At 63.9% G+C, this 24,270-nt stretch overlaps 1 protein-coding gene across 45 annotated transcripts in view; it reads left to right on the top strand.

Moving 5' to 3' along the window:
• Nucleotides 1–24,270, top strand: part of NCOR2 (nuclear receptor corepressor 2) — a 205,749-nt gene that overhangs the window by 157,667 nt on the left and 23,812 nt on the right. For 32 of the 45 annotated variants that reach the window (XM_070627241.1, XM_070627248.1, XM_070627252.1 and 29 more), the window contains 10 exons: nucleotides 2,502–2,649; nucleotides 5,847–5,897; nucleotides 6,868–7,483; nucleotides 14,150–14,270; nucleotides 15,176–15,347; nucleotides 19,362–19,523; nucleotides 20,596–20,735; nucleotides 21,359–21,461; nucleotides 21,697–21,801; nucleotides 22,076–22,179. In XM_070627241.1, coding sequence (XP_070483342.1) covers nucleotides 2,502–2,649; nucleotides 5,847–5,897; nucleotides 6,868–7,483; nucleotides 14,150–14,270; nucleotides 15,176–15,347; nucleotides 19,362–19,523; nucleotides 20,596–20,735; nucleotides 21,359–21,461; nucleotides 21,697–21,801; nucleotides 22,076–22,179 — 1,722 coding nt within the window. The remainder of the gene's footprint in view (nucleotides 1–2,501; nucleotides 2,650–5,846; nucleotides 5,898–6,867; nucleotides 7,484–14,149; nucleotides 14,271–15,175; nucleotides 15,348–19,361; nucleotides 19,524–20,595; nucleotides 20,736–21,358; nucleotides 21,462–21,696; nucleotides 21,802–22,075; nucleotides 22,180–24,270) is intronic. The other 13 variants (XM_070627256.1, XM_070627254.1, XM_070627253.1 and 10 more) reach the window with 4 other exon arrangements.

Below are 24,270 nucleotides of genomic sequence, written 5' to 3'. Positions count from 1 at the left end.
GTAGGTGCTCAATAAAGGTCCGCTGTGGCTATGAGCCCTAGTGTCGCCAGCATCCCCCTTCCACACGCACTGCCCGATCCTGGGGTGCGGGCCGCGTGTGGAAGGAGTCTTGGGACCCTCGCTGAGTCCCAGCCTCTCTGTCTTCACCCCGCTTGGGCAGACGGGGCCTGGGCTGCGGGTGAGGCCGACCCCCGAGACACCGCACATCACCAGGCAGACCCACGTCCCGGCTGGGCCGTAGGAGCCCCCGTGCCCTCTGAGGCTCCGAGCACCCCGAGGACCCCCGCCTCCTGGCGGCCGAGCATCGGCTCCGCCAGCCGCGAGTGGGTCCGTCTGCCAGAAATAGACTGGGGAGAAAGGGGAACCCTCGCCGTACCCACAGAAGCCGCACGCCGTGCCACTTTCTCAAGCCTCTGCGCTCCTGGGGGCCTCTGGGAGCAGCTGGGACAGGGCCAGCCGGGAGGCGGTGGGTGCAGAGCCAGGTGTGCCCCCCAAGGCCTGGAGACGTTCGCAGGGTGGGGCTGGGCCTGGCCCTGCTGGCGTCAGAAACCTGAGAACAGGCATATCCTGCTCTTATCCCGGTGGCCGCCGCGCTCCGAGGAGCCCGTTTGCCCAGGACGAAGGCGGGATGGGAAGTCATCCCACTCCAGGACCAGGGCTCGGCCCCAGGGGGCCTCTTCCCGGCCCGCATGGTGGTGGCCGGGGGGCCGGGGCCTGCTGGCGCCTGTGGGTGATGGCCGTGGCCCGTGCTCATGCGTGGCCGTGTCCTGGGGCCGGGGCTGGTAGAGGGAGGTGCGTTAGTTTCCTGCTTCCTGTGCCCACAAAGGCGGTGGCTTAAAGCAACAGAAACCTGTTCTCTCACAGTTCTGAGGCTAAAAGTCAGGAATCCAGGTGTCCCGGGGCTGAGCCCCTCTCAGGCTCCAGGGGAGGCCCTGCTGCCTCCAGCTCCCGGTACCGCCCGCATCCTTGATGTCCTGGCCTGTCGGCGCGTCGCTCCCCTGTGCGCCTGTGCGTCCAAATTTCCCTCTTATAAGGACACCAGCCATGTTGGATTCAGGATCCACCCTAATCCAGTATGACCTCATCTTAACTAATTGCATTTGCAAAGAGCTTGTTCCCAAATAAGGTCACGTTTGGAGGTTCGGGTGGACTTGAATTCTGAGGGGACACTATTCAACCCAGTGTAAAGGGCTTCCCCGAGCGCTGTCGGCATGGCCAGGAGTGCTGTAGGTTCCGGCTCCTTCCTCAGACACCCTGAAGGGCTCAGGCTGCAGCCCCTCCTGTCATACCAGCTGTATTGGGGTGGGTCCCCTCTTGAGAGCCAGTCCACTTCCCCTGGGAGTCCCTGGTCACCTTGGACCCCCAGCACATTCTGACTCTGCACGTACCCCTACTCTGCTGACTGTGTTCAAGCCCCAGACACTGCCCATTCACAGTCACTCAGTGAGTCAATCAACAAACACTTTCTGAGCCTCTGCCTAGCTCAACACGGGGGGTAAAGAGATGCCCTCCTGGAGCACCCAGTCCAATGAGGTTCAGACAGGAGCCATCAAGGAGGAGTGATGTTTGTACCCAAGCTGGAGCATGGGCACCTGGCCCCTTGTGCGAGGAGCTGGGCTTCTGGGGACCAGGATGAGCCGTGGGGGGAAGTGAAAGGCTCCGCTCCTTCTTTCTGTTCCTGGAACACACACACCTCGGGCACACCTTGGGGCCTGTGCATGTGCAGTTCCCTCCACCTGGGCCATTCTCACCCAGAGCCGTGCCTGGCCAGCTCCCTCTCACCACTCAGACCCCGGCTCAGATGTCACCTCCTCAGAGAAGCCTTTCCTGGCCGGGACTGGCTTCCAGAGTAGCCCCCGCCCCTGCTGTGCTCACTCGCCCACCCTGCCCCTTCCCCTCCGCAGCCCTGGCCGCACCTCGAGTCCCTTCTTTTTAATTGACGTGTTGGTTGCCCGGCTCCCTGTCTGGAAGGCCTCTGGGGCAGGGACCTGTCTACCTCGTTCCCTGTGCGTTCTCAGCCCTGGGGCCGTGCCTGGTACAGGCTGGTGCCCTGTACAGACTGGCGGGCTGAAGTCATGAGCTAGCCGGTCCCCAGGGCTCAGTGAGGGGTGGATGAGCTGCGCACGGAGAGGCCTCCTTCATTCTCTCGTCTGCTCCCGCTGACCCACCCGGCATGGTGTGCTCTGGGGGCGTGGTCACCGCTCTGGCTGGGAAGGTCAGAGGGGCTGCAGCGATCCCGGGGCCTTCAGGCAGAGGCAGGCCTTCCTCACCTGTTCCGGAAGGATGTGAGGGCAGCCCATAGGCCGGGCTGTGCCCCGGGGTATCTGGGAGGGATGGAATAATAAAGCCCTTGGTAAAAATAGCCTCGGGCATGGAAGGGCGCCCTCAGGACCACATGGCCGACTGCTGATCCTCGCAGCTGCGGCAGGGCCTCTGGCAGGGGAGTCCCCGGGCTGACAGCCCAGGCCCAGGCCCTGACCCGCACTGTCCCTGTGCCCCAGGAGAAGGAGAGGAACGCACGGAGGAAGAAGAAGAAAGCCCCAGCCACCGCCAGTGAGGAGGCTGCCTTCCCTCCCGTGGTGGAGGACGAGGAGATGGAGGCCTCGGGTGTGAGTGGGAACGAGGAGGAGATGGCGGAGGAGGCAGAAGGTGAGTATAGGCTGGCGGGAACTGACCTCTCCCAGAAACGGCTGTGTCCGTCTGAGAAGGGGCCTCGGCTGCCCCGAAGGGGAGAGCATGATGGCACTGACGGTGACGGTGAAAATGGTGATGATGATGATGATGATGGTGGTGGTGGCGATGACGATGGTGGTGATGGCGGCAACAATAATGATGATAATCAGCTTCTCTGTGCCCGTCGGGCCTTGTCTGTGCCATCCTCCTGCCCCTGTGAGTGGAGCCTCATTCTTGGGGACCATACACGTCCAGGACAGCCCTAGTGACACCTGTTGTCTTGCCAGCACATCTGGTGTCACACGTTAGAAAAAGATTCTAGTTTTGAAGAGTTTTTTGACCTGCATTATTTTGCAAGTTGACCAATATAAACAATACCGATCTACTGGCTGATGAATATTTCAAAAGTTACCTAATGATAGTGCTTCCTTTTACTCCCAACTGTCCCGATTTGGATGAGAAGTTACACAATTACGTGGTTTTCTGTGTTCTCTGGGGGAAACTGAGGCCCAGGCAGTTCAGGGTCCTGGTGCAGCCCCCCAGGTGGCCCGTGTTTGCATCGTCTGCACCGTCTTAGGGGAGTTCTGCCACCAGGTGACTGCTGCTAGAGAGAGCGGGAGAGGTAATCATCAGAGCGGCGCTGGTGGCTCAAAAGGGGGATTCTGATCGCGCGAGATCCGCGCCGGCTTCAGAGCCCAGCCCCCGTATAACTCCCATTCCACCCATAACAAGTGTGTGTAGACTCAGGACTTGCCCCCCGCTGCCACCCGCCCCCACTTCTGATGCCTAATTAGTGAGCCTGTGGCCCCGCCCCTCCCTTCTCCCTGGGTCTGCACTTGCCCCCTGGCGGTATGACACCCCTGAGGACCCCAACCCCTGCTTAGCCCTTCCGTTGTCCTCCTGGCCAGAGCGGCCCTGGCAGGCCCTCCAGTTCTTGATAAGCAGAACCTTCTTTCCTTCTCCCGCCGTCTGGGGTTCTGCCCTTTGTCCGTCTGCCTCTCTGCATTTGCACTCCTGAGCTTCTGCCAGCGTGGGAGGGAAGGGGGGAGCCACCTCCTGGCTCTGGGAGCCAGGCCTGCGGATAAAGCCAAGCTCTACCAGCCCGCAGTGTATTCACCACCCTGACTCCTCCTTCCTGGTGAGATATGGTGAATCGAGCCATTTGGTTACTGTTGTCTCGGGTTGAGGATGGGTCTGGGTACTGAGTCTGGCCTCCTCACCAGCCCTGGGTCCCTCCACCCAGGTTGTCCAGAGGCCTGGCCAGTGGCTGATGGAGGGCTACAAATCCCTCTGGTCCTCTCATCCTGGGTCCTGAGTCTGTAGCCAGGAAAAGGGAAGACTGAGGGAGCAGACACCCAGTCCCCTCTCTAAATGTCCTCCCAGCTGCCTGGACGGGCAGGATGCAGGCTGGGTGGGAAGTTAAAGGAAGCCAGACTTTGGCTTATCATTAAAACCAGAGCAGATGCTGCCCAGTAAGAGAACTGTGTGGTATTGAGCTCCCCATCACGCGTGAGGTTCACATGCCACATCAGGGATAGGGAGGAGGGGGACTGCTGTGGCTGGTGCTGAGGCTCCTGAGACCACCTGGTAGCTCCGAGCAGATCACAGACAGCACCTGAGAAGGTACGGGGTGATGGTCCCATCTTACAGGCTAGGAAACAGGCCCAGGGACTGGAGAATCACTCACATAGTGCGTCACGTAACCGGTGGACTTGGAATCGCCAGCCCAGTCAGCACTCGCTGTGCAACCCTGCCCCTTGTGACCGGGTGCAAGAGGTGAGATAGGTTAGGGCCTCACTGGGGCCCAAGGTTGCCCCAGTAGAAGCTTCTAGAAAACCCAGCCAGCCCCAGCAGTGCTGCAGACTCCTCCAGGGGGCGGGCAGCCGCGCCTCGTTGCACCCGGGCTGGAGATGAGTCAGTCCAGGGCAGGGAGGAGGCATCCATGTGGCCAGAATGTATCTCCAGGAGCCATCATGGCTGCAGAACGAGCAGCAGCCCTGGTTCGTCCCTTCAGTCGTGACGGCAGCCCCGTGGTGTGAGTGCTCTCAGCACCCCTTCACAGATGGGGAAACTGAGGCACGGAGCATTACCCAGGGTCACACAGTGGCCCATTTGGGGGCCAGGAATCCCACTTGTTGGAAGTGCCGATCCTTGGGCCCCCCGGACCTCCTGCATGGGAGTCGTTTGGGGGGGCGCCTGGCCGTCTGAGTCTTCATGGGCCTCTGGCACTTTGGCGCACGCTCATGCCCGAGAACCGCTGTAGGCGAGCCTCGTGGTGAGGGAGAGGGCCAGGTGTCACCTGCCTGTTCTGTGGACAGACCGACCAAGACTCCGGGGCTAAGCCACTTCTCGAGGGGACCTCAGCTGGCCCCTACATCCTGCTGTCTGACTGCGTGGAAGGGAGGGAGTGACGCTGCTGGAGTGAGCATGCAGGGTCAGGAAGCCCAGTGGTTAGGGGCACAGGATGCCAGGTCAGTCCCCTCCTGCCCCATGCAGTGTGGCCTTGGGCAAGTGACGTGGCCTCTCCGTGCCTCAGTTTCCTCATCTGCAAACGAGTGTGATGACTGTCCCCATCTCAGCGGTGGTTGAGGGTGATGCGAGAGGTGTGTGTGAAGAGCTTTGCATGGAGCCCAGCACCCACACAGCGAGCCCTGGGTTGCTGGTGGTGGTGGTGGTATTTCTGCTCTGGGCCTTGAAGGGAGGAGAGACGTGGGAGAGTCTGGGGCCCAGGGGGCAGTGAAGGCTGAAGGAAGCCTTTGTCCAGGGCCCCGGCAGGCCCTGCTGGCCTGGCTCTGCATCCAACGGGTGAGCCGGGGCAGGAGCCCCACCTCTGCGGCCAGCACCTCTGCCCCCGGGTCCTGGGAGCCGGGCACCAGAGGCCAGTCACTCGCCCAAGGACGCTCAGGGGTGGGCAGCACTTGCTTCCCACCCTCCATGACCCCGTTATTGTCTAGGTGCTGCAGGTGCCCTGGGGCTGCTGGTGTCGAGGGAGCATCGGTGCCAGGACAAGGGCTGTTGGGACAGGGCGGGCGAGTGGCCAGCAGAGCCACTGTGGGTCCTCCCTGCTGGGCCCTGGCCCTCCTCTGGCCATGCCCCCTGGCCACACTGCCCTCCGCCCTCCCACCCACTGCCCGAGCCACCTCGCTTCTAACCCTTCTCTCACTTCCTTCCAGCCTTACACGCCTCTGGGAACGAGGTGCCCAGAGGAGAGTGCAGTGGCCCAGGTACGAATGTGGCCGCCTGGCCTGGGGGTGGGGGTAGGGCCAGGCCGGGGTGGGGGGGCATCCTGAGGTCACGTGTCCTGCGAGGGGCCCCACTTCGGGGAGCGTTCCTCTGCCTGTGAGCACCACCATTTGTGCTGCCACCACTTCTGTCCCTGTTCCCAGTGCAGCGTCTGTTCCCTGACGCTCCTGCTGGCAGATCAGTACCTTGGGCTCCTCTGTGGCTGGTTTTCACTAGGGTTTTCATCCGTGGCTCTCACCTGCTGCGATTTCCCCCACAGCAAGTGCGGGGGTTTCCAAATGTCCCTATTGTACAGAAAATGGGGGAAACTGAGGCCCAAAGAAGTGACAAGAGTGGGTTTTTTAGGGCTAAAGAGCCAGGCCTGGAGCCGAGATGCCCTAACCCTTCGTCCATACGCACATTCGGTCATTCCATCAGCACTCATTGTGCACCTGCTGTGTTGCGGGAAACAGATGGGGGATGTGGGCAGACTCCGAGTTCGTGGCCCGCTTGACGTTGGCGTGCTGTGACGATAACAATGACACAACAGCAGGCGGCCACCTGGTGTCAGCCTGTGCTGTGCGCTCACTGTTTTTTTTACCCCCATGAGGTGGGATCTGTTCTCCCCACTCTACAGATGGGGAAAGCAAGGCCCCAGGTGACCTGTGCCACCACCGCCAGCTGCCAGTGGGGGCAGAGCCAGGGCTCGAGCTCAGATGAGAACATGGAGTCCCCAGAAGCAGGCCCGCAGCCCTGGCAGCCCTCTGGCTCTGGGGGGTGCCAGCTGCCAGGCGGGTGGGGGCTGGGCCGAAGGAGGCTGGGGGCCCCAGGGTCAGCCCTGGGAGAAGGGCACGGCAGGAGGGCTGCCTGGTGGCGGCAGCCGGGGCCCTGCATCCCCAGCTCTTGCCGGAGGAGGCGCTGGGTGCGGTCGGGCCGGGGTCCGGCGCCCTCACCCCCGCGCTCTCCCCACAGCCGCCGTCCACAACAGCTCGGACACCGAGAGCATCCCGTCGCCGCGCGCCGAGGCTGCCAAGGACACGGGGCAGAACGGGCCCAAGCCCCCCGGCCCCGCCGCCGCGCCCCCCGCGCCGCCCACGCCGCCGCCGGAGGACGCCCCGCGCCCCGAGCCCGCAGCGGCCCCCGAGCCCGCCGGCCCCGCCCCGCCGCCCGCGCCCGCCGAGCCCGCCGCGGCGCCCGCCCTGGTCCCCAAGGAGGAGAAGGACGAGGAGGCGGCCGCGTCCCCGGCGGAGGAGGGCGAGGAGCAGAAGCCCGCGGTGGCCCCCGAGCTGGCCGGGGACGTGGGCAAGAAGGAGGAGCCGGGCGAGGCGCCCCCCGCGGAACCCGGCCGGAGCGTCAAGAGCGAGTGCAAGGAGGAGACCGCGGAGGAGGCGCCCGACAAGGTCAAGGGCGCGCCCGAGGTCAAGGCCGAGGTCAAGGCGGAGGGCACGCTCAAGGTGGAAAAGAAGGAGGGCTGCGGCCCCGCGGGCAAAGCCACCGCCAAGGGCTCCGGTGCGCCCCAGGACAGCGACTCCAGCGCCACTTGCAGCGCCGACGAGGTGGATGAGCCCGAGGGCAGCGACAAGAACAGGTGAGTGGGTGGCTGGACGCGGGTGTTGTGTTTTCTTGCTCTGCAAACATGTATTGGCGCTGACTGTATACCTAGACTGCAGCGGGGCGGCGGATTCCACGCCTGCCCCCAGGGAGCACGTAGCCTGCTCAGGGGGGCAGACGCTGGACGGAGTCCCCACCTGGCAGATCCACGTTGGGGGAGGGCAGTGGGCATGGGGAGGGCCTGCCCCCGGAGGTGGCTGCTGAGCCGAGCCTGGGCAGAGAAGGAGGCCATCTCTGGGGGAGAGGGTGGCACGGCTGCCATCACCAAGGACCACAAATCTGGAGGCCGTAAGTCCAAAATCCAGGTGTGGCGGGCCGTGCTCCCTCTGAAGGCTCCAGGGGAGGGTCCTTCCTGCCTCCTCCAGCCACTGCTTGTGGTGGCCAACCATCCTTGGTCCTCCTCGGCTCGTAGAGGAATCGCTCCGGTCTCTACCTCCATGGTCACATGGCGTGCCCAAATTTTTCTCTTCCCCTGAGGACGCCACTCACTGGATTAGGATCACCCACAATGACCTCATCTTAACTCCATCCCGTCTGCCAAGAGCCTGTTTCCAAATGAGGTCACGTTCCCAGGCAGGTGGCCATGGGTCAGAACTTGGGCATCGTTGGAGGATGCCCTTGTACCCTCAACACGGCTGGAGCAGCGAGGGCAAGCCTGGCAGGGTTCAGGCCCTGGGTGGCGGAGTGGTGGGGGCACGGTGGGAGGTGGGGCAGGCTGGGCGGGCAGGTGGCGCTTGTGGGTCCACTCGGAGGCCGCACTTTATCCGTGGGGCCGTGAGGAAAGAGCGGGGTTGACCCGGGCTTGAAGCCACCTGGCTGGGCCTGTGGGGTTTGATGGGGGTCAGAGGGGAGACAGTCAGGAGGTGGCTGCCGTGGTCCAAGCCAACGGTGCTGGGGGTGTGCCTCACGCCGGTGGAGGTGGTGGTGGGGGAAACAGCAGGTCCCCAAGACTGTTGGTGGTTCCTCTCCCATCCCCTGGATCCGGGCTTGGAACTCGGGGCTCCCTGGCTCTGGCTGGTGGTCCAGGCCCTGAGCCATCAGAGCCGTAGGGGGCTCTCCTTACAGAGGTGTCTCTCCCGCGGGGCGGCCTAAGTGTCCCCATGCCACCCTGTTTGGGTTGCTGTCACTGAGCGTGTGCCTCCCTTTCCTACCTATGTCCTCGCTCCTGTGCAGGGTGCCTGTCCCCAAGGCCCTGGGGCCGCCAGGCTCACCTGCGTTCAGCACAGACAAGGCTCATGCACCCAGCGAGGGCCGCGGGCGGGCGGCCGGGTGGAGGTGTAGGTCTTCGCCGAGCCTCTGGCAGCTCAGGGAAGAACTGTTTCTGCAGAGGCCGGGGGTCACTTTTATTTTGACTGAAAACAGTGCTGTCTGTTTTCTCTCCTCTCATGTCTCTCGGAAAAGTTCTGGGCAAAGGGAGAGGGAGGAAAATCTGACTTTCAAATCCGATGCGTTCACTCGTTTCCTCTGCCCCGTGATTCACCTTGGGGCTTGCTAAAAATGGCAAGTTCTAGAACATTTCATAGGAAAATCCGGTTCGTTCAGAGCTCTGTGGGTCTCCATATGTCCCACAAAGGCAGGCGAGCCACGTTGTCCTCTGTTTCCTGTGTCCGGGGGCGCTGGGGGCCACCGCCGGCAGGAGCCTCGCCCCGTTTGTGGGAAGCAGATGGTCTGGTGGGTGGCCCTTTGACAAGCTAAGTCCTGGCCAACAGGTTTCTAAGGCACAGAATTCCGGAGAGTCTTACCCGACGGGCGCAGCTCGGAAAACAGTGCTCAGGCGGCTGTGGCTGCCGGGGAGGCCTCCGGCCAGGGTCTGGCCGCTGCACTCACTCTGTGCCTGGGTAACGGGGTAGGGGCGGGAGGCTCCCCACCCCGCTCCTGCCGGCTGTGAGGCAGAGTCATGGAAACACATGTTTCTGCTTTTAGCGGGAAGGGTGCTGAGCTCATGGGGCAGCCATGCTGATAAGGGGCCTCCTGGAGTCTGTGTTGTGGGTACATGTAGCCTGCCCAGGCTGGAGAGCTGGGAGGGTTGGCCTGGATCCCACCAGCCCCGCTGGACCCCTTGGGCCAGGCCTGAGCCCTGCGGGCTGCTTTCAGTGTGTCCCCCCCATCCCCCCTCGGCAACCCCACCCAGGGACGTGTCCTTCCCTCCCCCAGCTGGGTTTGGCTTCCGTCCACTCTTCCTGCCTGAATGTCCAGCATTTGGTCCCCTGGGAGCAAGAGCCCTGGGCTGGGAGTCAGGACACCTGGTTTGTCACGCCCTGTGTGACCTAGGTCGGTCCCCGCCCTCGGGGTGAGGCCGGACTCAGGCCAGCATGCTGACCTCTTCCCGGCTGGCAACCTGCCACCCCTCCCTCCCCCGGCCGCGGCGCGCAGGGCCCGGCGGGCGTCGGAGGACCCCGGTGAGATGCGTCAGAGCGCACCCTGGCAGCGGGGCCTCCTGGCAGGGCCGCCCCCCGGACGACCCCGGCCCTGGCTGCGCGCCGTCTTCCTGCCTGGCAGCCACGGCGCAGGGAACTGGGTGTCCTTAGAGCCACACAAGGCGCGTCTCGGCCTGGCCCCGCCTGCCCGGACGGCTGCGGGAGAGAAAACCGCATCCTGTCTTTGCTCCCCGCCGCTTTCCGCCAGGCAGCTCTGCCGGGCCTTGTCTTGGACAACGCCCAGAGATGGTGGCTCTGATTGTGAAACCCTGAGCTCGCCTGCCCCCTGTCCCAGTTCCCAGAGGTGCGCAGGTGCGCCATGGCAGGCTGTGGAAGGCCCCTTCCCTGGGCCTCGCTGTTCTCGTCTATACAATGGGGGGTCTCCACTTAGGGCATCCCATGGGAGTAGTGGAGTTACAGGCTGCGGACTGCCAGCCTGTGCCAGCCCCACGGTGCCGCTCGATGAGACTGGCTCCCCTCCTTTGGGTCTGTCTCAGGAACCCCCGGCGGTCACTCCATGGGGGGCCGGGGTGTGGCCTCTTCGGCTGAGCCCCTGGAATTTTCACAGAACTGTGACAGCAGTTTCTCCTTTTTTGCTTTATTCCGTGAGTGAGTGACCGGCACCCGTGTGCCCTCTAGGTGAAGGGACGCTGGGAACAGGGCAGTGAGGCCGCCTCCAGGGTGCTCGTGTTCCAGAGACAGCGACTAGTACAAAACTGGGACAGTGAAGGAGTAAAGCGACCGCTCGTGTCGCAGGTGGACGACGCAAAGAATGGGGGAGTGGACGGAGCAGTCAGGGAGGCCAGTCCACTGGAGGCTGGTCAGAGCTGGCATGTGAGGTGTGGGACAGCCAGCAGTGAGAACAGCCAGGGCAAAGGCCCTGTGGCCTCATGAGCTGATGTTCAGTAGAGGGCAAGGGACCTGTGGCAGGGAGTGCAGCAGGTACAGGGAGAGGAGGTCACAGAGGTGGGCAGGGGCCCTGTGGCTCGGGGCGAGGAGTCAGGGTTTTGTCCTGGGGGCAGAGGCGAGCGACATGACCGTGTCTGTATGGATGCTGTTCCCGAACCAGGCTTCCCTCACCCTCCCAGCCCCAGGAGAATGGGGAAGCTGAGGCAGAGGCTCAGCAGAGGGGACGTGCTGTCACAGGCCTGGCATGCCCCCCAGTCCCTATTGTCCTACCCCCTCCCCCAGCCCTGGCCTCCAGGGTGGGAAAAAGACCAGAGTCGTGGGAAGCCGGCCCGAGGCGCTCAGCACCCGGCCCTGCGCTCAGTGCTCCAGCCACAGAACAGCCCTTGGCGGCACAGCTGATCCCACACCCATTTTACAGATGAGGAAACTGAGGCACACGGCCGAAGGCAGGGTTGGACTGGGAGCCGGAGCCCTGAACTGGAGGGCTGGGTGGGGAGGTAGGCCTGGTGCTCCCAGCCGAGCTGCCGGCCTCCGCCTGCCCTCCCGTCACGTGCCGTGCCAGGCTCCGAGAGCCCCACCCACCCGGCCTCCAGAGGGAGATAGAAGCCGCTGTCTCCCAGGAAAACAAAGGGGAGAGGACGGGGCTGGAGGAGGGGCGGAGATTGGGAGCCGGTGAGTGTGACCTGAGCATCTTCCCGCTCCCCTGGGGCTCAGGGCCCTCAGGCTTGTCGAGGATCCACACCCAGCCCCTAGTTCCTGGATGCTGCCCTCTTCACAGTGAGAGGGCAGGCTGGCACCTCTTGTAAACTGTGGAGTGCTGTGCCCGAGCGCCTGGTCCCCACGGAGCTCCTGCCTCACTCTGAGGGGGCTGCTGGCAAGTCTGGGGCGAGGGCTCAGGAGCGAGGGGTCTGGGCCCCGTGTGTGGCCACCAGCTGTGCCTGGTGAGAGCGCTGAGTGCAGGCCCTGCCCCCCCCGCCTCCTGCCCCCCTGGGTGCGCAGCCATAGGGCCACGGCAGGGCACAGGCCTGAGACCAGTTCAGCGCCAGTCAGAGGGACACGGACACTGCTTTATGTGTTATGAAAATGTGCTCTGTGTCTTTCTAAAGCCAGATTTACACAGACACAAAAGCTTATTAACTTTAAAATTCGTGTTTTAAAGTGTTTCTGTATTTTTACACAACAGATAATAATATGTTTAAAAATAAGTATTATTTATTATGCTTCACAGAAACAACACAGTTAGTTACCACGTCAAAGCCTCGATTTCACGGCCAGCTTATAGTATGTTCCTTATTCTTTTCTTGTACGGCTTTATCGAGCTGTAATTCACGTACCATACAATTCAGCCGTGAAATGTGCAGTTCACAGGCTTTTAGTACATTCACAGAGTTGTGCGACCGTCCCCACTATTGAATTCCAGAACGTTTTCGTGAGCTCAAAAAGAAGCCCCACAGCCATCACCAGTCACTCCTCAGCATGCCCTGCGGCTGCTGGCAGCTATGAATCTACCTTCTGTCCTAGTGGATTTGCCTGTTCTGGACATTTCCTGTCTGTGGAATCAGACACTGTGTGGCCTTTTGTGTCTGCTTCTCTCGTGCAGCATCGTTTTCAAGGGTCATCTGCGTTGTAGCAGGTGTCAGTGCCCCATTCCTTTTTCATGGCTGTATCATATTCCACTGTATGGACGGACCACATTTTGTTTCTCCCTTCATCCGTTTCTCATGTTTGGGTTGTTTCCACCTTTTGGCAGTGGTGAGTGGAACAGCTGTGATCTTTTCATGAACAAGTTTGGCTGCGGATGCGTGTTTTCGGCTCTCTTGGGCAGACGACAGCATGGACTGGCTGGGTCACGTGGCAGCGCAGTGACTCAACTCTTGACGAACTGGCACACTGTTTCCAAAGTGGCTGCAATATATTCATTTTTAAGTTCAAGTTGACACATGCTCATTGGCTTAAATGGACGATGTTAAGTCACCCTGAGGCCAGGGAGGCTGGGTGTGGTGGCGGGCGAGCCGGAGGAGGGAAATGGTGGGGACAGTGATGACATTCGTGCTCAGACCTCGTCAGGTCACCCGAGGGCGACAGTTGGAACGGGGCTGAGTCCAGGGCAGCAGAGAAGGGCGGTGGCCTCAGGTGGTCCTCGGGGCACGAGTAGGATCTGGAGAGGTTGCGGAGGGTGAACCGGGCAGGAGGACCACAGAGGGCGGCTGGCATGGAGCAGTGAGGACGCCCTTCCTCTGCGCCCGGCCTCGCCTGCCCGCTGTGGCAGCCCCATAGACGCCACGTCTGTCGCTGCCCAGCCAAGCACGTGGCAGATGCAGGCGGGAGGCCGGTGCCCGCAGGACTGGCCTGTCACGGACCGTGGTCCTGCCACCACAGAGAGCAGGGGGCACCCAGGCCACCATCCCAGGTCTACCCGACTCCGTCGCAGGAAGGAGCAGCCCTGCTGTTTGCTGGTGTCTGGCCCCAGCTGCCAGGCACTGGGTGGTATGCTCCTGTCCTGGTCGTCTGTGGTCTTACCTCGAGGCAGTGGCTGTGCCTTACAGCCTGCGTGAGGCATCAGCCAGCACAGTCACGGCATGCGGTTGAGGCTGTGCCAGCAGGACCCTCTGGCTTTGGTTCCTCAGCCCTTATTTTGCCTCTAGGTGACTCCCAGCCGCTGGCTGAGACCCTCGTGCGTGCTGTGGGGTCGCCTGGCCGGCTGTGGTGCCCTGCAGGTGTGCTCAGCAGGTGTGGGGTGGGGCGGGAGCCAAGAGCCGGGCAGGAACTGGGCAGCTGGGGCGGGTGAGGGGCACACTCACCCGCTCCTCCACACGGAGCCCGCACCCACCTCTGTAGCTGGGGGGCGGGTAAGATTCCAGGGAGCAGGGCATTCTGGTTAAGCGGGTGGGCTCCCAGCTCCCATCCCCAGTGAGTAGGGTCCACACAGCCCTGCACCTGAGCCCCTCAGGTCTGGGTGATGGATGAGGTCCCAAATCTGAGCTCCCTGAGCCTCAGTCTGGTTGGTGCTTTGGCTTTACGACAGCTTCTGAGGGACCGTGCGTGGGGTGGGCCCTTGTCGGGGTTCTCTGGGGCTTTCCTGGTTGTGGGCTATCTCCAGGGAGGGTTTGATCCTGCCTGGGCCTCTGTGCTGGGGTCGGAGAGGGGTCTGGGCCCTCGTGGGGCCTGCGTGGACCAGAGCAGGGGGAGGAGCCCCCGCCCTGCTCCCCACTCCCTCTGCTGGGTGACCCTGGACATTCACCTCCACAGTGGCCAGCCCCTCCCAGCCCCGGCATCCAGGGCTGGAGCCTGCGGCCTGACACCTGTCTCCCCCGCAGGCTGCTGTCACCGAGGCCCAGCCTCCTCACCCCGACCAGCGACAGCAGGACCAGCGCCTCACCCCAGAAGCCGCTGGACCTGAAGCAGCTGAAGCAGCGGGCAGCTGCCATCCCCCCCATCGTGAGTGCCCAGGACCCTTCTGCTGAGTGACCTTTGTGTCCTGCTCAGGGGGCAGGCGTTGCGGCCAGCTGAGCACAGAGCCTGCTGGGGCGGGCGGAGACTGCACCTGCAGCCTGGCTCTGCTCTTCCCTGTTTCCTGGAAAAGCCCCCAGAGAGACAGGGCGGGAACAGCTCGAGGGTGGCCGCGGGTGGGGCTCTTGGGAGGCGGGGCTCGTCCCTGTGCCCGGGAGCCTGCCTGGCTGCTCCCCACCCCGGCCGTTATCGGCCAGCCAGGGTTTTCCAGAGCCCCCAGACCAGGCAGGAGCCTGCGAGGAGGCAGGAAGTCCCCCAGGGGTCACACCACCTAAGAGAGGAGGGCGGGGGACCGTCCCAGTTCTAGTCTAATTCCCGTGGGGAGGGCCCCCAGGAAGGTAGTGGAGGCCAAGCTGGTGGCCCGTGGAGGTGCCCCCCAACGGCGGCCCAGCGCTGGCGAAGCCGTCCTTCTTGGAGGGGGCGGCCTGGGCTTCCCAGAGGCAGCTGGGGGCTGCGGCTGAAAGACTAAGAACCGCCCAGGGCTTTTTGCGTGAGGGGCACAGGGCGTGCCAGGCTGTGCAGCCCCCTGCCTGGGCCAGCATAGCCCCGTCCGCCAGCCCAGGTCCCTCTGAGACCCAGAGAGGCTCGGCTCCCGGAAGTGGCTCCCTCTCCTCCATAGCCAGACAGCTGGGTGGGTGGGCACCCCTCGCCTGTGTGCAGAGACCTGCCCTCCCGACCCTCAGGCCACATCCCTTGGGCGTGTCGCGGCGTGTCGCTGCCTCTCGTGGGCCTCCGTGTTCTGGCTGGTCACGCGCAGGGGGCCTGGACGGCTTTCCCTGAGCTCTGTGCTCACAACGGCCTGTAAAGATGCTGCTTCTCTCTGCTCCCCTCAGCAGGTCACCAAAGTCCATGAGCCCCCCCGGGAGGATGCTGTTCCCCCTAAGCCAGCTCCCCCTGCCCCACCGCCACCACAGCACCTGCAGCCTGAGAGCGACACCACCCAGCAGTCCAGCAGCAGTCCCCGGGGCAAAAGCAGGAGTCCTGTGCCCACTGCTGAGAAGGAGGGTAAGTGGGCGCTGTGGCTGAGGGTGGGGGGTGCAGGGAGCCAGCGGGCAGGGCGGGGGCGTTTGTGTCTGGAGCAGCTGTTGTGGACTCCAAGCCTGTGCTGCAGGGCCGGCCAAGTCAGTGAGTAGAACAGTGGGAGTGAGGCAACAGGGAACGGTGGGGATTGTGGCAAAGTGGACAATGCATGTTCTTTTTAAAGTGGACACGTGTGGCAATACAGGCCTGGGGTGGTTGTTCCAGAGAAGCCATCTTTTCATGCAAAATCTTCTAGTTTCTCAGCCTTGGCAACTTTTCAAAGTTTTCGAAAGCATTGTACATGCACGAAAACACATCTGTGGCTCAGCCTCTGATTGGGGTGACTCAGTCCACACGTGAGCTTCTAGAACCAGGGAGGAGGCTCGGCGCCTAGCTGGCAGCAGCTCTGGGACCTTGGCAGGAACTTCTGCCCCCTCCGGCCCTCATCCTGACCGTCTTCCAGGCCGAGGTCACTGGGTTCGTCGGGGAGCCGGCGGGTGACTCCCTGAGCAGCTGCCTTCGGCCACTGCCTGGGCATATGCTTTATTGTTCCCACGTGAAACTCAAGGTCAGGAGGCAGGCGGGGCGGGGTTTCTTGTTCTCTGGATCTTCTGTCTCTGCCCCACTGCCCACTGGACCCAAGAAATCACAGGCGTGTGTCCCCAAAGGGCCCCTTCCCAGGTCGGCCTGCCATGCAGATCTGCTGGCACATCACAGGTCTCAGGGCCGATCCCCCAGAGGTGCCCCGGCGCTGGGCTAGCCCAGGGTCCTGCCCGCTGCTCTCGGGGTCTGAGAGCAGCAGGACCCCAGGCCACCCTCTTGGCCCGGGCAGCCCAGGAACAGGCTCAGGCCAGTGCCACCTGTGCCCCCATCACCACCGTCTGGGACCCAGCGTCCCCTCCTCTAGAAAGCCAGGCTGGCGCTCAGCCGTGGGCCTCCTGAGGGCGGGGCTGTCTGCCTGTCTGAGGACAAAGAGCAGGGCTGTCCCTGGAGGAGGACAGCTCGACACTTCCCACAAGGGACACGGGCCTGTGAGACACTCCCCGTCTAGTGAGCCCACCCTGCCCGCCACCCATGGCTGCCTCCACCTGCCGTGCGCCGTCTCAGACGCCACGCGGAGCAGGTGTGCATCCCGGCCGGCGCGCAGGCCGCCATGTGGCTGCTGGGCCAGGGCGGCTGTTGACCACCCATGATGGCCCAGCGCCAGGCGAGACAGTGGGGTCGGTGGGGAGCAGGATGAAGTCCCCGCTGCAGGAGCTGCTGTTTCCATGCGCAAGAGGGGGGTTAAGCCAGGCACGCATGAGGGAGCAGGGTGACTTAGAACAATTCACCCAGCGGAGGGGACAAAATGGGATGAGCGAGGAGGGGCCCCGGGAAGGGATCTCTGGAGAAGAGGAGTCTCCAGTCATGAGAAGGCCTGGGGAAGGGTTTCCAGGCAGAGGGAACAGCATGTGCAGAGGCCCTGGGGTGGGAACAAGCTTGGTGTGTTGGAGGAGCTGCCAGGAGGTCATTGTGGCTGGGGACGGGGGAGGGTGGGAGGTCGGAGAGGGAAATGGGGGTCAGATGGTGTCAGGCCCTATAGGCCCCGGCGTGATGGGGACTCTGCATCAGGGGCAGCAGAAAGCTGTGCTGGATGGATTTTAAGTGTGTGTGTTGGGGGTAGGCGGGTAATCTGGTTTGTGTTTGGGGAAGATCTCTTTCTGGCCATGGTTGAGGAGAAAGGAAGGGCTATGAGGAGTTGCAGACAGATGGAGGTGGCCACAGCGCTGTCCTGGGCATGATAGGGCTGCCCGGACTGCAGGGGTGATGAGGAGGGAGGGGGCATGGGAGTTTGTTTCAGAGGCAAAGCTGGAGGGACCTGCTGATGAGGCCTGGCGGGGACCAGGGCAGGAGGTCTGCCTTCCCCCAGGACCCTGCCGGCTGCCCACCCTGGGCCAGGGGCAGATTCGCTGGGCGTGAGCGCCCATGACATGGGGTCTGGCTCTGGAAGGACATTCAGGTTGGGACACCAGCCCAGGCAGGTGGCTACTGAGTGACGTCAGGGGCCCGTCAGCTTTGGCCACAGCCAGATCCCAGCAGGGCTGGGCTGCACTTGGGCGGCTGGGCACCCCCCGGGCCAGCCACGGCACAGTGGGACGGGTCACAGGCCCTGTCCCGGGGAAGGTGAGCCACTGCCAGTGGTTTCAGAGGCTGACGTTCAGCCCGTCTGCACGGCAGAGGCCGGCCTGTGTCCTGGCATCGCTCCCCGTGGGCGACGGCCCCCCTGGCCTCAGGCATGGTGTGCATGTGTCCCGAGGTCTGGGCTGCCTGGGCCCCGAGGCACAGGCATCAGGCTGACACCCAGCACCCCCTCTCTGGGCTCAGGACCCCCCCGCTGTCTGGCTCCCGCGTGGAACGGCTCAGCCAAGCTCCTCACCCGGGCTCCCCGGGGCCCAGTTGGAGGAACAGGTCGTCTCTCAGGCTCTCGGCCGCCTGCCCGGCCTGGCCCAGCCCCAAGGTTCCCTTCCAAGCACCAGAGGGAGGCTGCCCCCCCGCCCCCACCCCTGCAGCTACAGCTGAGCAGCAGAAAGCACAGTGGGGTTGGGGACCAGGGTGAGCAAGGTCCAGGTGTTTGTGGAATCGCCTGGCCCAGGGCAGGTCCTGTGGGGGCCCCTCCATTAGGGGCCACTCAAGCGTGAGAATCCCACACCGAGTTACTTCCTGCATCTGTGACCCTGTCCCGTGGGCTCCCCACTGCACCAGGGCACACGTTCCAGGGGAACCCAGGCTCTCCTAGGAGAGATGCAGGGCGAGCACACGGACCTCTGCTCCCACCTGCCATGCCTGCAGCAGGCATCACTAGTCGATGCCAGTACTCTCCTACCATGCCTTCACGGCCTTCAGAACCCCCTCTGCCATCTGGAGGTGGCCCGAGAGATGACATCTGCCTGCCATCTGCGTCCCAGGCTAGGCGTTCCCAAGTTGTATCCCCAGCTGGTCACCTTCCCTGGGATCAGTCAGTCCTCGAGCTCAACGCTGATTCTTGGCGGTTCAGAGCCTGGCACAGATTTCAGCAGAGTGAGAGGCTAGCAGGAGCTCCAGGGCCTCTGGCAGTGTCTGCGGGGTGTCCCCAGGCTTGAGACTCGGGCCAGCTGTAGCACCTGTGTGGTGGGCAGTGTGCGGACGAGACTGAGGTCACGGTCTCCAGCCCGCCAGCCCCCCCGGCTCCGTCGCTACTGGCTGTGGGCCTTTGCCAGGTGACTCTCCATCCGGGCCGTTGTCCCCACTGTGAAAGGGGGAGCCTCGTGGTTCCCTCAGGATGCCGTGAGGATGAACATGTCCACACATGGAGGCTCAGGGAGAGCGGTGGCCCTGCTGTTGTTGTGCGTTCTGCAGCTGCACTGGCCAGGAGGTCAGGGGTCAGATCCCAACCCGGCCAGGTATTTGCTGGTGACCTCAGATGAGCCCATTGATGTGTCTGTGTCTCAGTTTCCCCCCGTACGGCAGTCTGGGGGCGGTCACTTCCTTACCAGCTGGCGGGAGGCTGTTGAGTCCACGCTGGTGCAGTGCTTGGCACAGACAGGCAGTGCCGGGGCGGCAGGGACCCCAGGTGCGGGACTCTTGGCCGCCCCCACGCCCGCCGGAGCCCATGCAGCCGCTGCAAGTGCCTTCATCCCTGTGTGGGGGGCGCTGCCGACGCCGCGGCCTGTGGGCCTGCTGGGTGCTCGGTGGCGGCAGGCGGTGGATGAGCCGGGCGGGCAGGCCCTGGGCGGCGTCTGCGGGGCCCGGCGTGGCCATAGGACGACCCCCGGGATCCCAGGGGCTGCCGAGCGCCCAGCCCCTCCCCAGGATGCCGCCCGCGCCGAACAGTGTGTGGGCTCAGCGGTGCCGGCCACGGGCACGGGGGCTCCCATCATAGCCCTCATCACTGCTGGTGGCCGGGCCACCCCGAGGCCGGCGCGGGGGCGGGGGCCTCCCGAGGGCTGCCCGGCACGGCTGACCGCCCTGCCCCCTCGGCAGAGAAGCCCGTGTTCTTCGCGGCCTTTGCGGCCGAGGGCCAGAAGCTGCCCGCGGAGCCCCCGTGCTGGACGCCGGGCCTGCCCTTCCCTGTGCCCCCTCGCGAGGTGATCAAGGCCTCCCCGCACGCCCCCGACCCCTCGGCCTTCTCCTACGCCCCGCCCGGTGAGTAGCTCAGCCCCAGCTCCAGCCACTCGGCTGTGGTGCTCAGTCAGCCAGGGCACGCGGCATTGGGCTCTGACTGTTCGCACTGGTGCAGAGCTGCATGTGGAAGGATCTCGGAGTCCGCTGGGACTGGTGGGAGGGGCGGTGGGGCCAGCGGAGGGAACGGGGGAACACTGAGATTTGAGAAAACTGCAGGATTGGGATTGAAGTGATGGGCAGTAGGGAGCCATGGAAGGTGCTTGAGCTGGTGAGGGGCCAGCTCAGAGTGGGAGCTCTGTCTTCCGCTGGCGACTGAGAGCTAGAGACTGGGCAGGTGGAGAGAAAAGCCGGGGGTGGGAGGAGGGGCTGCTTTGGTTGATAGTCTCAATCCAGTCAGGCTGGGTGGAGATCTTTCTGGTTTCACCAGTCTGGCCAGGCTCTGCCAGCAGCAGAAGCAGTGCAGCCAGGGGCTGAGATGGACTGTAGTGTCAGCAAAGACCACCCAAAGCAGAGCTGATCCTGCAGGATGAGAGGGCCAAGTGAGCCGGGAGAAGAATGGGGAAAGATGTGCCACGTAGGAGGAACAGCATGTGCAGAGATCCAGAGACAGGAAGGAGCAGGCAAACCTTGAGAAACGGAGTCAGGCGGCCACAGTGGGGGCTTGGTGCCCAGTGGACCTGGGGAGACCACGAGCACCCGGTCTGGTGAACCTAGCAGCCGTGTCGGAGGTTAAGACTGTTTCCTGGGGACAGTGGGGAGCTATCGAAAGTTCCCAGCAGGGGGAGACTTTTCAGGAAGGTCCTTTTGGTTCTTGTGAGGGGAATGGACTCCTAGGGGGTAAAGTGGGGATGGGGAGACCAGAGAAGGGGTCTGGGCCGGGGCCTGGTGGAGGGAGCCTTCTCTGTGGCCTTGGTGCCTGGACCAAGGACACAGGTGGTTCACCCAGACGGAGAAGGGAGAGCAAGGGAGGGGCACGTGGGGATGGCATGCCCTGGTGGGACTGGGAAGAGGGGAGCAGCTCCCGGGGCCTGTCTGTCCAGCTGGGGCATGACCGCTCCTGGGGCCCCATGATGGACAGACCCATGCCCCGCAGGTCACCCGCTGCCCCTGGGCCTCCACGACAGTGCGCGGCCCGTGCTGCCCCGCCCACCCACCATCTCCAACCCGCCGCCCCTCATCTCCTCCTCCAAGCACCCAGGCGTCCTCGAGAGGCAGATGGGCGCCATCTCCCAGGTGAGGCAGGAGGGCGGTGCCCGGGGATCAGCCCCTTCCTCTTTCGGTGTCCGTCTTTCCATCTGTAAAGGGGAGCGTTGGGACTGATGATGTCTGGGCGGCCGCATCCATTCACAGCAGTACTGGGGTCCCAGCTGGCTGGAGCCTGCCCCCGCACTTGGGACATTGGGGGGTCACTCTGTGGGGCAGTCCAGAGCATGGGCTCTGCAACCAGACTGTGTGGCCCTGGACAGGTTACTTAACCTCTCTGTGCCTCAGCTCCTCCTGTGAAAGTGAGGAGCGAATGCGGTAGGCACAGTGGACGGTGCATGGTGAGCCTGGGTCCGTGGCCATCTGCCTTCGCCTCCAGGGCAGGGCCAAGCAGCCATTTTGCCCAGAGTGCTCACGTACACCGTTCCCTTGAGGCTGCCCGGGTCACAGTGGCCACTGTGGGGGGGCCCGAGGCTTGTCCAGGGTCACATAGCGAGCAGCAGGTTGGAGACCCGAGCCCGGCCTCTCCGACCTGCGTGTGACCCTGAGGCTCCCCTCCTCTTTGGGCCCTCGTAGTGGGTGTTGGGCACTCAGGCTGGGCATGTGGCAGAGGGACTGTGGGGGCCCTGTGACCTATGACCTCTGCCCCCCAGGGAATGTCAGTGCAGCTCCACGTCCCGTACTCAGAGCACGCCAAGGCGCCCGTGGGTCCCATCACCATGGGGCTGCCCCTCACCATGGACCCCAAGAAGCTGGGTAAGGGTCCGGGCCCCCCACCTGGGTGTCCCGGGCTTGGCTCCTGCTGTGTCCGTGTGGGGGTTAGGGGAGGGCAGCTTGGCCCGTGGACTCGGCCCAAATGTGGGGGGCGCGGGTGGCACTCTGATGCCCTCGCAGTGCTGGCCTCAGCCCTTGGCGGGTTGGGGGGGCAGCCCTGCACATCCTTGCGTGTCCCTGTCCCAGCGGCTCTGCTCACTCTCTCTCCCGTCCCCAGCGCCCTTCAGCGGAGTGAAGCAGGAGCAGCTGTCCCCACGGGGCCAGGTGGGGCCGCCGGAGAGCCTGGGGGTGCCCACGGCACAGGAGACGTCCGTGCTGAGAGGTGAGGGCAGGGGGAGGGTGTGGGGCTGGCATCTGCCTGCATCCCCGTGGCTGCCCCTCTGCTCCCTGGAGGCTGGAGGCAGGAATGGGATCCCTCATCCAAAGCCTGCTGGGAAGGTCCAGCGGCCCCTCCACAGTCGTCCCCCTCGCCGTTTAGGGGCACGGGGGCCTCTGCGCTGAGACACCCAGGGGGACTTGTGGGTCACAGTCCGGTGGCTCTTGGGACTCGGGCAGGTCTGCAGACACCGCTTAAGCCCCTGTGTCCTGTCTTCCAGGGACGTCTCTGGGCTCAGTCCCGGGAGGAAGCATCACCAAGGGCATCCCCAGCACACGGGTGCCCTCCGAGAGCCCGATCACCTACCGCGGCTCCATCACGCACGTAGGTGTCCTGGGGCCGGACCGGGGTGGGACGGCAGGCAGCGCCCCCAGATGCAGCCCTGGCCGTGGGCAGAGCAGCAGGCAGCCCGTCTGTCCCCTCCGGCCTGGCTGCACGGCCCCCGCCGCGAGGGAGGGGTGGATGTCGTCTGCGTGGAGCCAGGCTCTTCGGCGCTGAGAAGAGCACAGCTCGCTGCCCCAGGAGCTGGCGTGGCAGCGGGAGGAGGCAGACTGGAGGGTGTAGACGGTTAAGAGCCGAGATGATTTCAGAGCAGCCGGGGCTTCCACTGAGTGAAACGCTGTGATCAAGCGCGCCCGGGGCTGCCCAGGCCATGTAGACGGCGAGTGGGCAGAGCTCTCCGCCGCCTGCGCCCTGTCGGAATCTCAGGGAACAGCACCTGCGAAGGCTGAGAGGTGGGAGGGGCCCTGGCATCGCAGGGACAAGCAAGGGGGCCGTGGGCCTGGAGCTGGAAGAGGAGGCGTTCAGGTCAGATCGTGGGGGCCAGTGAGGGGGTCCGCAGGCCCCCCAAGCCCGGGCTGCCTTCACAGGGTCCGTGGCCGCTTCTGCGCTTGAGCTGAGCCTGCCCCGCCCACCATGCTCCTCGTGTGCCATGGTAACCCTCCCATTCTGCATGTTTAGTCCCGGATAAGAAAGAGGTTTCCTTGTGTGTAGCCTGGCCTGTGGTGCCGGCAGCCAAGGGCTGCAGCCGGGAGCTCCAGCGCGCTCGGCTCCACCGTGGGGAGGGCAGGACTGGCTGGCGACGGCTGCCTGTCCACGGCCTTGCAGGGCGCCGTTCGCAGCTCCCACCTCCCCCCGTCAGGGATGGGGCTCCACCTCTGTCTGACCGAGGTCGGGGCTCCCCGTGCGCCCCGGATCTGTTTAACTCTCTCCTGCCTGGCCATGGGACAAAGGAGGCCCCACCGCCTCCTGGGGCCCTTAGCACCCGAGCTTCCCTTCCCCCGGCTCCAGACAGGACGCTTCACGTTGCTACTGAGTCCACGCTGTCGGCCTCTGTCAGAGATGAGACGGCCACCCGCGGGTGGAGCCTGAGGCACGTGGCCACTAGGCAGTGGGCTGGCATTTGTGCCCGGCTGTGTGGCTCTGGAGCGGGGAGCCAGAACGCACACATGCACGTGCACAGATGCACACGCACAGACACGCACACACACACTCGCAGGGACACGCGTGCACACGGTGGGGGTGAAGCTCCAGGCCGCACGGTGGGGTGTTTCCGACCCGAGCTGCCTCGTCCCACTGCGGAGGAGTCTGTCAGGCCCCGTGCTTCTCTGAAACCTATAGGTTTTGAAATCACAAGCTTTCGAAGGCACCTTCTCTGAGCGCAGGGCAGGTACCTTCAAGACCAGGCCGGGGGCACAGGCTCCCCCCTCTGCCACGTGCGCACTCCAGCAGGGGCTGACTCGGTTTCCCCTGCGGTAAAAGTACTCCTCGCGCGGTCGTTCCCGCAGTGTCGTTTGGGGTTGAAAGTTGATGTCTGAAGTTCCAGACCTCCGACTGCCCCCGCTCCCAGGTGGCCGTGACCAAACCATCGGTCATACACACCTTCGATTGTTTCTGGAAGAAGGTGGCAGCTGCCAAAACGCGTGAGCCTCAGACTTTCCCACAGCCTCGCGGGCAGGGAGTGATGAAATCCATGCACTGACCACACGCGCACGCACACACAGGCACACACAGGTATGCGCGTGAACACACACAGGGACACACACAGAGACACACAGGGGCACCCATAGGCGCACACACAGGCGCGCACACACACAGACACCCATTAGCTCAGCGGGCACTGGCAGGCAGGGCCCACATGTCCCACCGCGGGCTCCGGGGAGCCTGCTCTCTGGCCTGGCACTCCGCCCTCTTCGAGGGGAAGCTCACCAGGGCTGCACCGGGAGGCCCCAGGCTCTGGTCCTCGCAGCAGGCCGTAGGTGGAGAGAACTCCACGATCTCAGGAGTTTGAACATACTGTCCCGAAGTTGAGGGGCCTCCAGCCTCGCTGGGTTTCTGTCCTCTGTTCATGGCCCAGAGAACACGCCCAAGGCGGGATGCTCCCCATGTGGCCAGTTCTCTCTGCTTGAATTCATC

This window comes from Equus przewalskii, chromosome 7 (assembly GCF_037783145.1).
Source record: "Equus przewalskii isolate Varuska chromosome 7, EquPr2, whole genome shotgun sequence".
Lineage (NCBI taxonomy): Eukaryota > Metazoa > Chordata > Mammalia > Perissodactyla > Equidae > Equus > Equus przewalskii.
The sequence above is the reverse complement of the archived record's forward strand: the minus strand, read 5'-3'. Positions and strand labels throughout refer to the sequence as shown.